Source organism: Corythoichthys intestinalis, chromosome 16, assembly GCF_030265065.1.
Source record: "Corythoichthys intestinalis isolate RoL2023-P3 chromosome 16, ASM3026506v1, whole genome shotgun sequence".
Lineage (NCBI taxonomy): Eukaryota > Metazoa > Chordata > Actinopteri > Syngnathiformes > Syngnathidae > Corythoichthys > Corythoichthys intestinalis.
The window spans coordinates 19,902,044-19,916,371 of record NC_080410.1 but is presented as its reverse complement, the minus strand read 5'-3'; the positions used below and the strand labels follow the sequence as shown (position 1 = coordinate 19,916,371).

Sequence of the window (14,328 nt, the reverse complement as noted above, 5' to 3'; positions counted from 1 at the left end):
TTTTTAATGATGCAGACAGTGGACCTCTGGGATTAATAGTGTGGTATTGCAGTTAGCTAAATGTTGGGTTATTGTTTTATTTGTACACATTTAGAGATCATTTAAAACGTCTCTGTGGGCAATCTGTCTAGTTTGTTCTAAAAATCTGGTGACACTATGCTATTGGGAAAAAAAAAAATGTTTGAAAGACCTAATCCCCTTAAACCATTATGCAATACCAATGACCTCTGTCTATTTCTTTTGGAAGCTATAAAATAAATTGTATTGGGACATCTGTTTATTACATTGTATTGGGCTATACAGCTATAGTTTGCGCTTGCGACTAGTGTTAGAAGAGTGTCAGTTAAGATGATGATCCCTTGAGCTTTATTATATATACAAATACTTTTCGGAGTATTAGCCGCTTTTTTTTCCCCCTCATTTTGATTCCATCAGTTTATAGTCCATTACAGCTTATTTGTTGATTTATTTGGGTTAACACTGTTTTTGACAGCGGCGTCAAAAAACTGTCATAAGACCATCATAATTAAGACATGACACTATCATGGGCATTAATTAATGCCTATGACCAATGTTCCTGCTAATTTTTCATGTGTCTGAGCAGACACACAAGCTCTCTGAGCACACTGCGGACCACGGTGAGCAACATTAGATGTGTACACGGAGGCCACACACTAGTATCAAGCCAATTCAAAACCTTGGATCATAGCAAGCTACATGGTTCATTAAAAGAATGAAATTACAGCAGCAATTTTCATTTAGTTTACTTTTAATACAGTTTAATTGATTTGGCCCACTTAAAATGAAAAAGACTAAGATCTCGTTGTTCATGTTATATGTGAGAGTTCTGCTTTAACCATGGGAGAGTCCTGCTTTGGCCTGGGTATGGTCCAATGGTGGCATGGGTGAGTTAATAAATAAAACATAATGAATAACTACAATGTATAACACTATATCACTCCCACATTAAAACTGTTCAGACAATAAGGACACTCAAGATTCCTATTCTCTGTGTCTGAGCAGCTACATTGCAAAAACACATCTCCTTAAAACTAGTTAAATCCCCTCGTTTTCAGTGTAAATCTTCAAGAAATAAGTGACATTATCTGCCAGTGCTTCAAGTAAATTTTTACTCAGATTTCTTGAAATAAGAAAAAATAGCTAGGGGAAAATTAGCTTAAAAAACATATTCTAAGCAATAAATTAGTATATTTAATCTTTAAAAATCTTTGAAGGGTCAGAAACTTTCTTAATTCAAGAATAGATATTGTTCAAAACATTATTTGAAATAATTTTTCCAGACACCTGTCGCTCATTGAGTTACGTTGCAAAATTGTACAGAAAACAATTTTGTTGGTCTAATTAACTAATTAACTAGATTTGTTGTAAAATTAGATATTAATTAATACTGTAGCGCTTGCAAAGACTGGCAGCGGAATGTTGCTTTAGTAAATCAGCAGAGGAGTCAAACTCAGTTTTCTCAACCAATGGGAGCATTGCGTTGCTGTACCGAAAGCACCAATGGGAGCGTTGCGTTGCCATATCGAAAGTACCAATGCGAGCGACGCGTTGCTGTATCGACCGCACCAATGGGAGCGTCGCGTTGCCGTATCGAACGCACCAATAGGAGTGTCGCACTGACATATCATTGCGGCGCAAACACACAGTAGTCTTAGACTAGACTAGACTAGACTGCTACAATAAAATTCTGTTGAATTGTATTTCTCTACGCTTCATAGGTTTTCTTGTGCGCTGAGTGTGTGCAAGCAGTGCGCACGCGCGCAGCTTATGACACATCAAGACCATGTCTACACCTTTTTTTTTTTCTTTTTTTTTGGGGGGGAGGGGGATCCTGCCCTAATACGTTGGGAAAAATAATTACGTCCACATCAGCACGTTTATAGAAAAAAAAAGCTTCCACAGCCAACCGCATTAATTCATTTTTGAGTACCGTAATTTTCACACTATAAGGCGCACCTGACAATAAGCCGCCACCCACAAAATTTGGCACGAAAACGGCATTTGTTCATACATAAGCCGCACCGGACTGTAAGCCGCAGCTGTCCTCACTGTATTATGGGATATTCACACCAAAAGATATTAACCGGTAACACTTTATTTGACAGCTGCATCATACGGCAGTCATAAAACCAAATGAACCGCCATGATTCATTCATTGCTTCAAGAAGCTTCATTTGGCCATCACAGCTCCCTTGGGGGGGGGGGGGGGGGGGGGTCAACCTCTTCTGCCACATGCTGTCAACACTGTTGTTGTCCACCATGCGGCCTAGCGTGCATTGCAGCGCTACAGATGTAAATAACGATCAAAATTAATGTTCTGCGCTAAATATTTCTTCAATTACTGTTCTAGTTTTTTCACTAATTGCTAGATTATGGTATTTTATAACACTTTATTTGACAGTGGGGCCATAAGACTGTCATTAGCCAATCATAATTATGACATGACACTGTCATTAGCATTAATGAATGCTTGTAACATTTACTGTTATCCAGCAAATTATCTAACTTTTGAAAGGACGTAAAAAATCCAAGCTCGACATGGGAGTTAGTGACATAATTTGCTGGATGACACTTAATGACATCTGTCATAAGCATTCAGTAATGCCCATGATTGTGTCATGTCATAATTATGACAGTCTTATGTCAGCCTTATGATGCCGCTGTCAAATTAAGTGTTATCTATTAACCCAAATAAATCAACAAATAAACTGCACGGGACTATAAGCCGCAGGATTCAAAATGAAGGAAAAAAGTAACGGCTTATAGTCCGAAAATTACGGTTTATTCATAACAATGCGCGAAAAATAATTGTCCATAATACCCCCATCCTTCGCATGTGTTCTTCAATATGAAGCAAAGCAAGAGTTTGTAAATAAATGGGAGCTAAAAAGCAGCTGACTTATTTACTCTAAATGTAAACATTGGTCTCATGTGTGACGTAAGGACAAAGTTTTGTCGCAGTCAGTGATGTTTCCACAGTTAAATATTCGGTTATCAGTGTCCACGTGATTCACACTTCTTCACTTTGGGCGTAGTTTTTAAGAACCCTCGTTGAAATGTGCATGTACGTGTGGTTGATAGGCCAAACCGTACAAAAAGTTCTCCCTTTTGCCGAATACCCTACAACGTGTAGACATGGCCTAAGTGTCATCCGTCAATGTCAAATTTTGTCACTAACTCCATTTATGTCCAGCTCAAATCTTTTACATCCATTCAAAAGTGCTTTGCAGGATGACTCTAAGTGAGGACAGCTGCGGTTGATAGTCCTGTGCGGCTAATCTATGGACAAATATGGTTATTGTGTCAAATTTAGTGAGTGGCGGTTTACAGTCAGGTGTGCCTTATAGTCCAAAAATTACGGTACCTCATAGTTGTTTGCAGTGATGAAAAAAATATTTTCCATCTCCTTAAATTCATTTTTATCAAACAAATATAAACGTGCACTTGAGTGTGAAGAAGCTTTTCACACACAATTACAATTACACAGTTTTTTTTTTTTTTTTTTTCTTCAGATTACATGTAAAATGTGTGCATGAATGATTGTTCATCTCTCTGTGCCCTACGATTGGCTGGCAACCGATTCAGAGTGTACCCCGCCTACTGCCCATAGTTAGCTGGGATAGGCTCCAGTACCCCCGGTGACCCTCGTGAGGAAAAAGTGGCACGGAAAAAGAATGAATGAATATTATCCCCAATAAAGTTATGTTTTCATATTTAGACTAATATTCAATTATATTCTACAGTGATTCCCCACTACTTCGCGCTTCAAACTTCGCGCCGTCAGTCCATCACAGATTCTTTTTCAATTAAAAAAATAAATAAATACAGATGAGCTGTCCCGAGCAGATCGCGTAGTCTCCCTCTCACTGCTCTTTGTTGGTCAGGCAGTGCACTGGAGTTGCTTATTAAAGTTAACGATGATTGACAGATGCCTGGAACCCGAAGCTTCAAAGCGCCGCATGCGTCAATTGTCGTTTAACTTGCTAAACAGTTGCTGTGGCAAGAGAGCAGCTTGAGCAGATTTGAGTGGACTCACACAATGAAACATTTAATAAAGACAAGCATTTTCATACTTTATTCTTGTTTAAAAATAATTTGGTGGGACAGTGACAGGTTTAAAACTTATAATGATTGCATTTGAAGTGCTTAAGAACCATTTATTAAAACACAGTGATACCTCGACATACGATTGCTTCGACACACGACCTTTTCGACATCTGACGGAAAATTTGACTCGCCATTTGTTTCTACATCCGACGACATGCTCAAAATATGACGATTTATGACAGCACCGCAGATTCTTTGTTTTCCCGCAGAGAGAGATCACCATGGGTTCCAAGAATGTTAGTGCAGGTGGTGAAAATAGGAAAAAGGTGAGGCTTACCATTGAAATGAAGATGGAAATAATAACTTAAAAAAATGAGCGTTGTGCGCACGTCCGTGAACTGGCTCGACAAAAAGGCCATAGAATGTCTACGATCTTGACGGTCCTCCTCCGACTTCCGTTTGCTAGTCTTTATAATTTAAGGTGACAATTATTATTGTGGTAACATCACCAAAGAAATCGCCAGCTTCGTCAGGTTTTTAACCATTTGATTATGTTGATTATCCCAAAAACGCAGTGTCAGAAATAAAATTATTTTACAAGAATATTTATAATAGACAATGAGCGTTTTTTGTTTCCCATCATTCTTGAGGGGAATTCTAAATCAGACTGCTTAGGCAATACTTTTTGCCAAGATCGTCATCCATTGAATATGGTACGCCCGTTGGTGTCTAATGTAGTTACCCCAGTCAAAAATTGTATCACCTGGGCGGAGCCATATGGAGGTAGATGTGTGTCTTTATTATTCAATCCAAAAAAAGTTGCTTCAATCAAAATATATATTTTCAACCAAAAAAAAGTCGCTTCAATAAAAAAAAAAAAAACGTGTCTGAATGCAAAACTAAATTTGAAACTACGATTGGCTGGCAACCTATTCAGGGTGTCCCCTGCCTACTGCCCGAAGCTAGCTGGGATAGGCTCCAGCACCTCCGCGACCCTCGTGGGGAATAAGCGGCATGGAAAATGAATGAATGAATGAAAAATGAAAACAAAATGCATGTGAAAGCTATTTTTGTTAGATTTTTTATTTTTTTATTTATTTTTTTTTTATGAAGCAACTTTTTTGATTGATGTCATGTCGATTTGCGTTTTGGCTAAGACATTTATTATTCTTTTATTATTCGTCTTTATTATTCAATCAAAAAATAAGTTGCTTCAAAAAAATATATAGTTTCCAAAAGAAAAATCACTTCAATCAAAAAAAAAAAAAAAAAAAAAAATCAATCGTAGAAAAAGTTTTTGAATGCTAAAAAATATTTGAGATTGAAAAATGTTCATTTGAACACTTAATTTTTCATTGAAAAAGTTTGCTTTGATTGAAGCAATCCTTTTTGTATTTGGGCCATATTATGAGTAGGACATTTGTGTCTAAATCATTTAATCCCTAAAAAAAGTTGCTTAAATCAAACAAATATATATTTTAAATCATCAAAAAAAAAAAAAAAAAAATCAAAAAATATATATTTTTTGACCGTCTAAGTTGCTAGTCATATGATTTGTTCGAAAAATAATTTTGACCCATTATAAAAAAAAAAAATTGTTCATTTTTGTTGCAGTTTTATTGCTTTACAACTTTTATTTATCTAGGAAAGTCCATTACATACAATGACACTTTTTCGCCACCTGGGGGGGCCTAGGGCCCCCTGCCCCCCCTTAAAATCCGCTTATGGCTATAAACGCTTTTGTTTAGCTCAGCATATCCATAACTGTCTGTATATTTCAATCTATTTCCTTTCTATTCCTCTTGTGCTTTATCTCCATTGCTCATTTCAATCATTATTATTAGTAGTAGTAGTAGTATTTTTTTTTTGGTGTGTTTTTTATTCTATTCGTGATTAAATGAGATTTGTATGTATAGTTTTATTTCCTGTTTCGATTTTCTTTGTTTTTATGTTCTATTGATTTAATGTTATTTTTATGATCTTCATGTGATGTAAAGCACTTTGAATTGCCTGGTGTTGAATTGTGCTACATACATAAATTTGCCTATTCTATTTTATTCTATTCTCTTCTAATCTATTCATCTGTTTGTCTAGCTGGCTATAGCTATCTAGTGCCACTATCTATGGTGCTGATTTAAGCTCTTTGAACCAGTTTGTATCCAGCCTGGTGCGAACCAAAGTGAACGAAAACGACGACATGAGTGACGCGTCATTGCGTGTAGCTCCGGTATTGTGAGGAGGGCCAGAGCAGTGTGCGTGGAGGAGGGGGAGAAGGAGGAGGGGCGAGAGGGAATCCCAGAAAAGAGTCACACAAACATCGCGTTGCTGCTTTTGCTCCAGCTTGCTCTGTTTTATTGGAACTGAAGATGGACGACTGAATGAGGAATCGCATTTTAAAAAATCGGGAGGAGATTTATGTGTCAGACTGACCGAGAAGCTCCAAGATAAATAATCTCCGAACCATACTCTTCTGACTGCAGGGCGTCAGATAGGCATTTGGCCGAGCTGGGCTTTCGAAGTCTCAATTCTCGCGTGGAAAGAAGCTCGCGTTCCTTGTGGATGCTGTTGTGACACAGCAGGACAAGTCAGAACCGAGTGAGTACTTCTAAATAGGAGTCACGCGCTCAAATGGGAAGCGTATCAGACGGAAAGACCTCTGGCGGGTTGTCAAGGATGCTCGGACAACAACTGCACGACTGTCAAGAGTGAGGTTCCCCTCAAATTCTTCTTCCTAGTGACATTCATTTAGACCAGACACAATGGGGCCGCATGACATTTGTGTCATTTCTTGTTCCTCCTCGACGTGACATCGGACCTCACTGCTCAGGACTTGCAGTGCAGTCGCTCCTTATTAAACAGAGCCAGCGAGCTGACTATTTTATTGTCATTGCACTTCATTAAGGCATGGATGACTCGGGTATAATACGACGGCGGAGGCTGCAGGTGAGCTCATGCTGGACATCGCCTTTCTGTGACGTGATCTTAGAAATGTATCTAGGCCTGCACGATAAATCGGTTTTATAAATTAATTCGATTTTTTAATTGCAAAAGACTGGGGGGGGGGGAATGATGAATTATATTTTTTTGTGATTGTTGTTTGCCAAAAAGGAAATCTAGTATCTAAACAGTTATTCACTAAATTATTCCATGAGAGTGTGTTTCTTTGTGTCATCATTGCTTTGTATTTGGTTGCTGACACCACAAATAGGGGGAGAGAAAATTAAGCTATTTCAGACAGACGTTTTGCACTTTATAATACTTTACTTCTGTCCAACGTTTAACAACTTTTAAACTTACTTTGAGTTTTTTCTATTTCACATGATTTACTACTGCCATTGACTGTGATAGAAGTACAATCCATGTATTCTTAGCTCAGGTTTGTTTTCTCTTTCATCAGTTTACCCTAAGAGTTAAGTCATTATAGTAATGTTACAAATATAAAACATCGTAGCACACTGAATAACCAAAATTTTTATTCTTATGTCATATAATAAAAAAAAGATAAAGATAGTAATTCTTATGTCATCAATAATTAACCATTTATAAGGCAAGTGATAATTTTAGGTAATCGAGAAAAAAAAAAAAAAAAAAAAACTTGGCGTCCACATACGTGGCGATCACATATGAGCACCATGTCTCAACTATAAAAATAATTATTTTATTTTAATTTCATTATATAAATGATATTATGAATAATAAACTGTTAATAACAACAAAATAAAATGAAATTGATTAAAAACAGAAATATACTCTGGTTAGAGCATTCAATATCATGTTATCATGATTTTTTATTTTTTATTTCAATTCCGTGGTATTTTACCTCATTGACTGCCAGTGACAACGATAGACGTCCAATTAATTTAAAATGAAAGGATAAGTGGGAATGTTCGTGTTTTAATGAGTTGAATGAGTGCTATATGAACGTTTAAATGACTCAAATGTATCATTTCCATGGTACTGTTGTTACCATGTACTCATTCATCATCACCATTTTACTGTACGAGTGACGAACGAAACATTGTATAAGTTGCTTAATGTTATTTCAACAAATATTGATAACATCTAAAGATATGAAATAAAAAATAATGTTATTGAATAATTATGTAAATCAATAAAGAACAAATGATGTAAACCCATATAAAGCACCAGGAAAAATGCAAAGTCCAGATTTATTTACCCAAATGTAAAATGAAACAATTTGAAGCTGTACAAACAGGGAATTTCAAGAAGCATTTCCCTTTAGAAGAAATACATTCATAAAAATATAATTCACAAGCAAATTCATTAACTCTTTCAGTGCCACTGACAATGAAACACGACCAATCATGTGGCTCTTTTTCTCCTTCTGCTGTGAGTTCTGTGTGAGTTTGACACTAGTAGACGTCCAATCGATTTGAACAACAAGGGCTGGCAGTGAATGAACTCCCCTTCCGGTTCAAAAGAATTGGACGTCCATCGAAGTCAATGGCAGCCAATTATTTAATTCACTGTGACTATAACATTGGAACCCCTTTCTTTCTGACATTGGGACTATTAGTCCCAATGGTGGAGGGGTGGGGGGGTGGGGGGTTATTTATGTATGCATGTTTTTTCATCACACCATTGTTTCTGTGATGCTTACCTGTCCTGGTAGGATTGTAAATGTGAATAGATGAGTTTATGTAGGCCAAACAGTGTGCTTGACAAAATGTCGCTAATGAATTGTACCCCCTGCGTGCTGGTTCAAACCACTGTGCTCATCTATTCTGAAGCTTCCTGCTTAATCATGGGTCATACACCCCCCCACCCCCAATCTCTGCATGATTCAGTCAACTGTACTGAGCAGAGATGAGCAGCCTGCCGGGCGGCGCGCAGCCTCTTTTGCGCATGTGCGCATCTCAGTGTGCATTTATTTCCATTTATTCATTCAGTTAGTGATGTGCTACACACGAACTAAGATTGCTAGCAAAGACTCAGAATTGTACTTTGAAGCTGGATTGTGGGAAATTGACCCCTATTACAACAGAGAAAGAAGAAAGGTATGAAGGAAGGATTAGTAGTGAAGTGCGCTGAAGATTTCAGGTCTCGTTATCGCCACGACTCAGCTCCTCGCTGTGCTGCCATGATGTATAACAAGAACTGCAGGGAAATTTATCATCGTAGTGTCAGGCTTATAAAAAAGTCATTGCTCGATGATGTGACAATTGTCTGGCTAATTTATGCACGTATCCAAAAAGAGGGGCCGGATGACTTTTAGCTCTTCTGGTGCCAACGTCTACACTACGAGGGCAAATAGTGTAGAATTATTTGTTGACATTTGATTGGCTGCCTTGTCATTCCCTTGGGCCTCATCAAGCCAACCGTCGCTTGCTTCCTTTCTCCCTCACACACACACATTTCTTTGTGTAACATATGGTGAAACATCCCACTCCCATGCAGTTAGGGGTGAGGGGCCAAACATCATGCATTACCTCAAAATGATGAACATGAATTTAGGATTTTGCCTCTGACAATGTGGTGTGACTAGAACATGAGCAGAGACCTAATTACATTTGAAAGCGTGTGTGAGGATATAAACAGGAGATGCGCTGTCAGTTTCCATGAATGTCTTACTTGAGCGTGGAAGCTTCCAAGTACTACACCATTGGTGATTTATGACCTTTTTTTTTCATTATGTTTTCTTATAGCAGTCATTTTGAGATCGTAAAACAGTTAGTAGGACAGACATAGCTAGCAGGAGACTAGAAAAATTGCAAAACCATAGGCGGAGTTTGACTTTTGTGGTGGGCCGAGGGGGGTGCGAGGGCAAAACATGTTGATGACCCCAAAACGCAGTGTCAACAATAAAATTAACTTAACTGCAATTGAAATAAACAAGATATATGCTCGGCTGGTAGCTTGGCCCTTGCTCGTGAATACAGGCATCCTAGCTGTGTGTGTGTGCGTGCGTGCGTGTGTGAGCGTGCACGTTTTCTGTCTTACCTAGTGGAGAAGTTGTCACCGATTTTTGCGTTTTCCATAGATATACAATTTACTCCCAAGTGTTTTTCCACCCACTCGCACCCTTGTGAAACGAATCCTCACCGTGGTCAGTTTGAAAATTGCGGCAGGTAAAATAGGAGACGGCATCCTTTTTGACTGAATATTCCAGCCAGGAACATATATAATAATTAGGGCTGTCAAACGATTAAAATTTTTAATCGAGTTAATCACAGCTTAAAAATGAATTAATCGTAATTAATCGCAATTCAAACCATCTATAAAATATGCCATATTTTTCTGTAAATTATTGTTGGAATGGAAAGACAAGACAGATGTATACATTCAACATTAGAGGTGTGCAAAATTTCCGATTCTTAGATTATTCGCGATTCGGCCGTGGAAGATTCGAGAACGATTCACAAACATTCAAATTCCGATTATTAAAATATGCCAAGTAAAGCGGAAGTACAACACACTCAGCGCGCCGCGCGGTTTTCGGGGCGCAACGAGGAAGAACGCAGCGAGAGTAGCTAAACATCATGCTTCTCATTACCCGGCCCCTCGGGTAATGCCAATTCTCAACTCATGGCTCTAGCTCAACTCATGCCACGAGATCAAAAAACACAACAACATACCTGACTGCTGCCGAAAAGCTGCTACAAAGTACGTAATCCACATAATGTAATGGTAGATATCATTTATATAGGACTAGATGGAACATTGCTTCGGTAGCGTGAGCAGCACATCTACAAAAACGTTAGTAAACGGCCGCCATCTTAAAGCAGTACACTTCCCTGCAAGGCTGTTGTAGCGAACCTTCCAAGCAAACCTAATTAACTTTTTATCTAAAATACTCCTAAATCGGTAAAATATTGACTTGAATCTATCTTTAAAATAGTTTTAACTTTCACATGTCGAAAATAGACAAAAGGGAAATTATGAAATAAAGGGAGCAATTTTAACAACTTTAACAGTTGATTCACAACATTAAATTAATTGAATGTAGTTTAAAGCTGCTGTTACAGAATGGGGACTGGAGTTTTTTATTTACTGTTATTTTTGTATATTTGTTTACTGCTATATGTTAACTTGATACTGAAATAGTAGTTTGGTTTAGCCTGAGAGGATTTTTGAACAATTTTGGAACTAATGTACAAAACATTTAATTAAAAAAAAAAAAAAAAAAAGGAGTGGGGGGGTGCATCAATAATCGTTTTATAATCGAATCGGAGCCTCTGAATCGTAATCGTAATCGAATCGTTAGGTGCCCAAAGATTCCCAGCTGTATTCAACATACTGTACATAAGTACTGTATTTGTTTATTATAACAATAAATCAACAAGATGGTATAACAATAAATCAAAAAGATGCCATTAACATTATTAACATTCTCTTAAAGCGATCCATGGATAGAAAGACTTGTAGTTCTTAAAAGATAAATGTTGATACAAGTTATAGAAATTTTATATTAAAACCTCTCTTAATGTTTTCGTTTTAATAAAATTTGTAAAATTTTCAATCAAAAAATAAACTAGTAGCTCGCCATTGTTGATGTCAATAATTATACAATGCTCATGGTGCTGAAACCCATAAAATCAGTCGCACCCAAACGCCAGCAGAGGGCAACAAAACACCAAAACACACAAGTAACAAGTGGACATGACACTGTGCTGACATTTTAATCTGTTTGAGCGGGGCATGTGCGTTAAATGCGTCAAATATTTTAACGAGATTAATTAAAAAATTAATTACCGCCCGTTAACGCGATAATTTTGACAGCCCTAATAATAATACGTTGAAAATGAGCTTTTGTTTCCCATCATTTTTTAGGGGAATTCGAAATCAGGCTGCTTAGGACAGCTGTGCTTTGGGCCAAGATCGTCGTCCGTTGAATAAGGGTGTGACAAAATATCGAAATGGTGATATATCATGATACTTTGTATCCCAAAAGGTTATCGATATGCTCCTGTCAAGAATCGAGATTTCGTTTTGAAAAAGTGTCAATTATATAAAAAAAAAAAAAAAAAACAGTGCTCGACGCCTAATCCATTTAGACTGGGATCAGTCGTTGATTCAAAACCAGAGCATTCACAGTCATTCGGTCCGATTTTCGGGGCATTTACAGGTCACTTGCTTTTCATTTTAGGGCATTTACAGGTCATTTCCTGTTGAGTTTGAGTCACTGCCTATTCATTTGGGTGATTCCCAGGACACTTCCTGTTCTGTAACGCAAAATAAACAGCAAGTGACCCATAAAATACCCCAAAATCAGCAGGAAGTAACTGAAAATCAACAGGTAAATGACCTTAAATGGTCCAAAATTACTCATTGCCTGGCATTGGCTGCCACTGACAGCCATAGACGTTCAATCCGTTTGAAGTGGGAGGGTGGCAGCGAATGAACGAATGTTCATCCGCTGCCACCCTCCCAGTTCAAATGGATTGGACGTCTACTAGTGATAAACTCATTCTAATTCACAGCAGAAGCTTGTTTTTCTGTTTATTCGTTTTTTGTAGAATATCCTAGAATGATTACCTGACCAATGTATCGAAAATCGTTGTATTGCTATATCGTCAGATCATCGTTATCGTGAGCCTTGTATCGCAAATCGTATCGTATCGTGAGGTACCAAGAGGTTCCCACTCCTACCGTTGAATATGGTACGCCCGGTGGTGGCTCTGTGGTACAATTAGCTTTCTTTAGCGGTTTTGTTAAAAACGGCGTTAGAGTATAATGGCATTACTAAACGGCGTTATTTTTTTCAGTACTGAGTAATGTAATTAATTACTTTTCTCATCTTTGCAACGCCGTTACCATTACTGAGGATGTAAAGGCGTGTGTTACTACTTTGGTTGAATGACGCGAGAAAAGTGAGAGACGTGGACTCAAACTCACGGAAAAAAACAGAGTGGGTGTGGGGAGGAGGAAATTGAGTTGTGACACCGCTGCAAACGCGATGCTCTGGGTGGCTACAATAAAACCTGACTGTAGCCGATAGCCTACAAACTACGCCCACATTATGCTACGACAGATATCACATGTATAGAGAACTAGATGTGAAATGATAGACTCGCCGGCGTTAGTAAACACCTGCTATCTTAAAGCAGTAGACTTCTCAGGAAGGCTCTGTTGTAGAAAACCTTCCTAGCGAACCTAAGTAACTTTTTATCTAAGATACTCATTATTCGGCAAAATCTTGACTTGAATCTATATTTAAATGATGAAACAGTTATAAAACTTTCACATGTAGAAAGCAGACAGAAGAGAACTAATGCAATAACGGGAGCAATTTCAACAATTTTAATGGTTGATTCTTGGGCTGTCAAACGATTAAAGTTTTTAATCGAGTTAATCACAGCTTAAAAATTAATGAATCGTAATTAATCGCAATTCAAACCATCTCTAAAATATGCCATATTTTTCTGTAAATTATTGTTGGAATGGAAAGATACGACAAGACGGATATATACATTCAACATACTGTACATACGTAAGTACTGTATTTGTTTATTATAACAATAAATCCACAAGATGGCATTAACATTATTAACATTCTTTCTGTGAAAGGGATCCACGGATAGAAAGACTTGTCATTCTTAAAGGATAAATGTGAGTTTGTATATTGTGACTAAATATTGCCATCTAGTGTATTTGCTGAGCTTTCAGTAAATGATACTGTAGCGACTTAACTGTTCTGCCCAAATGCATGATGGGAAGTGGTGCAACCATGACTGTGTGTGGTGGCTGCAAATGCTATATCTTCTCTGCGTTGGGTGCAATACAGGATGTTAAGAAAAAGATCAACTCCTGCCATTCTTCCCCACGTCGCTACCCACAATATACAGTGGGGAGAACAAGTATTTGATACACTGCCAATGGGTTTTCCCATTGGCAGTGTATATAGTACTTGTGGGGGAGATGGTGAAGCTTTTGCCAATTAAAAGCACGGCCCAAATGAATGCTTGTATCTACACCATACACTTGACGCTGCCACTTAGCTCTGTTAGAAGTAAAACGGCGCCATTGTAGGCTGTTTGCGGCAATGCGTGAGTGGGTCATGCTGCGCATGCGTTAATTACGTTAAATATTTTAACGTGATTATTTTTAAAAAGTAATTACTTCCCATTAACGCGATAAATTTGACAACCTTAGTTGATTCAGAACATTAAATGTCTTCAAATCATAGCTAAGGTTACTATCTAGTTATCGCTATATCTGCAGTACCCCTGTGTCTAGTAAAGTTTAGGGTAAAGAATTTGGCTAGGGCCAATTGTGCCCAAAACCCTTTGAACTTCATAT

General features: G+C 37.8%; 1 protein-coding gene across 3 annotated transcripts in view; it reads left to right on the top strand.

Annotated features, from left to right (window-relative positions):
* The first annotated feature begins 6,353 nt into the window (after positions 1-6,353).
* LOC130932083 (microtubule-associated serine/threonine-protein kinase 1-like) overlaps positions 6,354-14,328 on the top strand; it is a 61,067-nt gene continuing 53,092 nt past the window's right edge. For all 3 annotated transcript variants that reach the window (XM_057861472.1, XM_057861470.1, XM_057861469.1), the window contains exon 1: positions 6,354-7,011. In XM_057861472.1, coding sequence (XP_057717455.1) covers positions 6,973-7,011 — 39 coding nt within the window. In that variant the 5' untranslated portion in view covers positions 6,354-6,972. The remainder of the gene's footprint in view (positions 7,012-14,328) is intronic.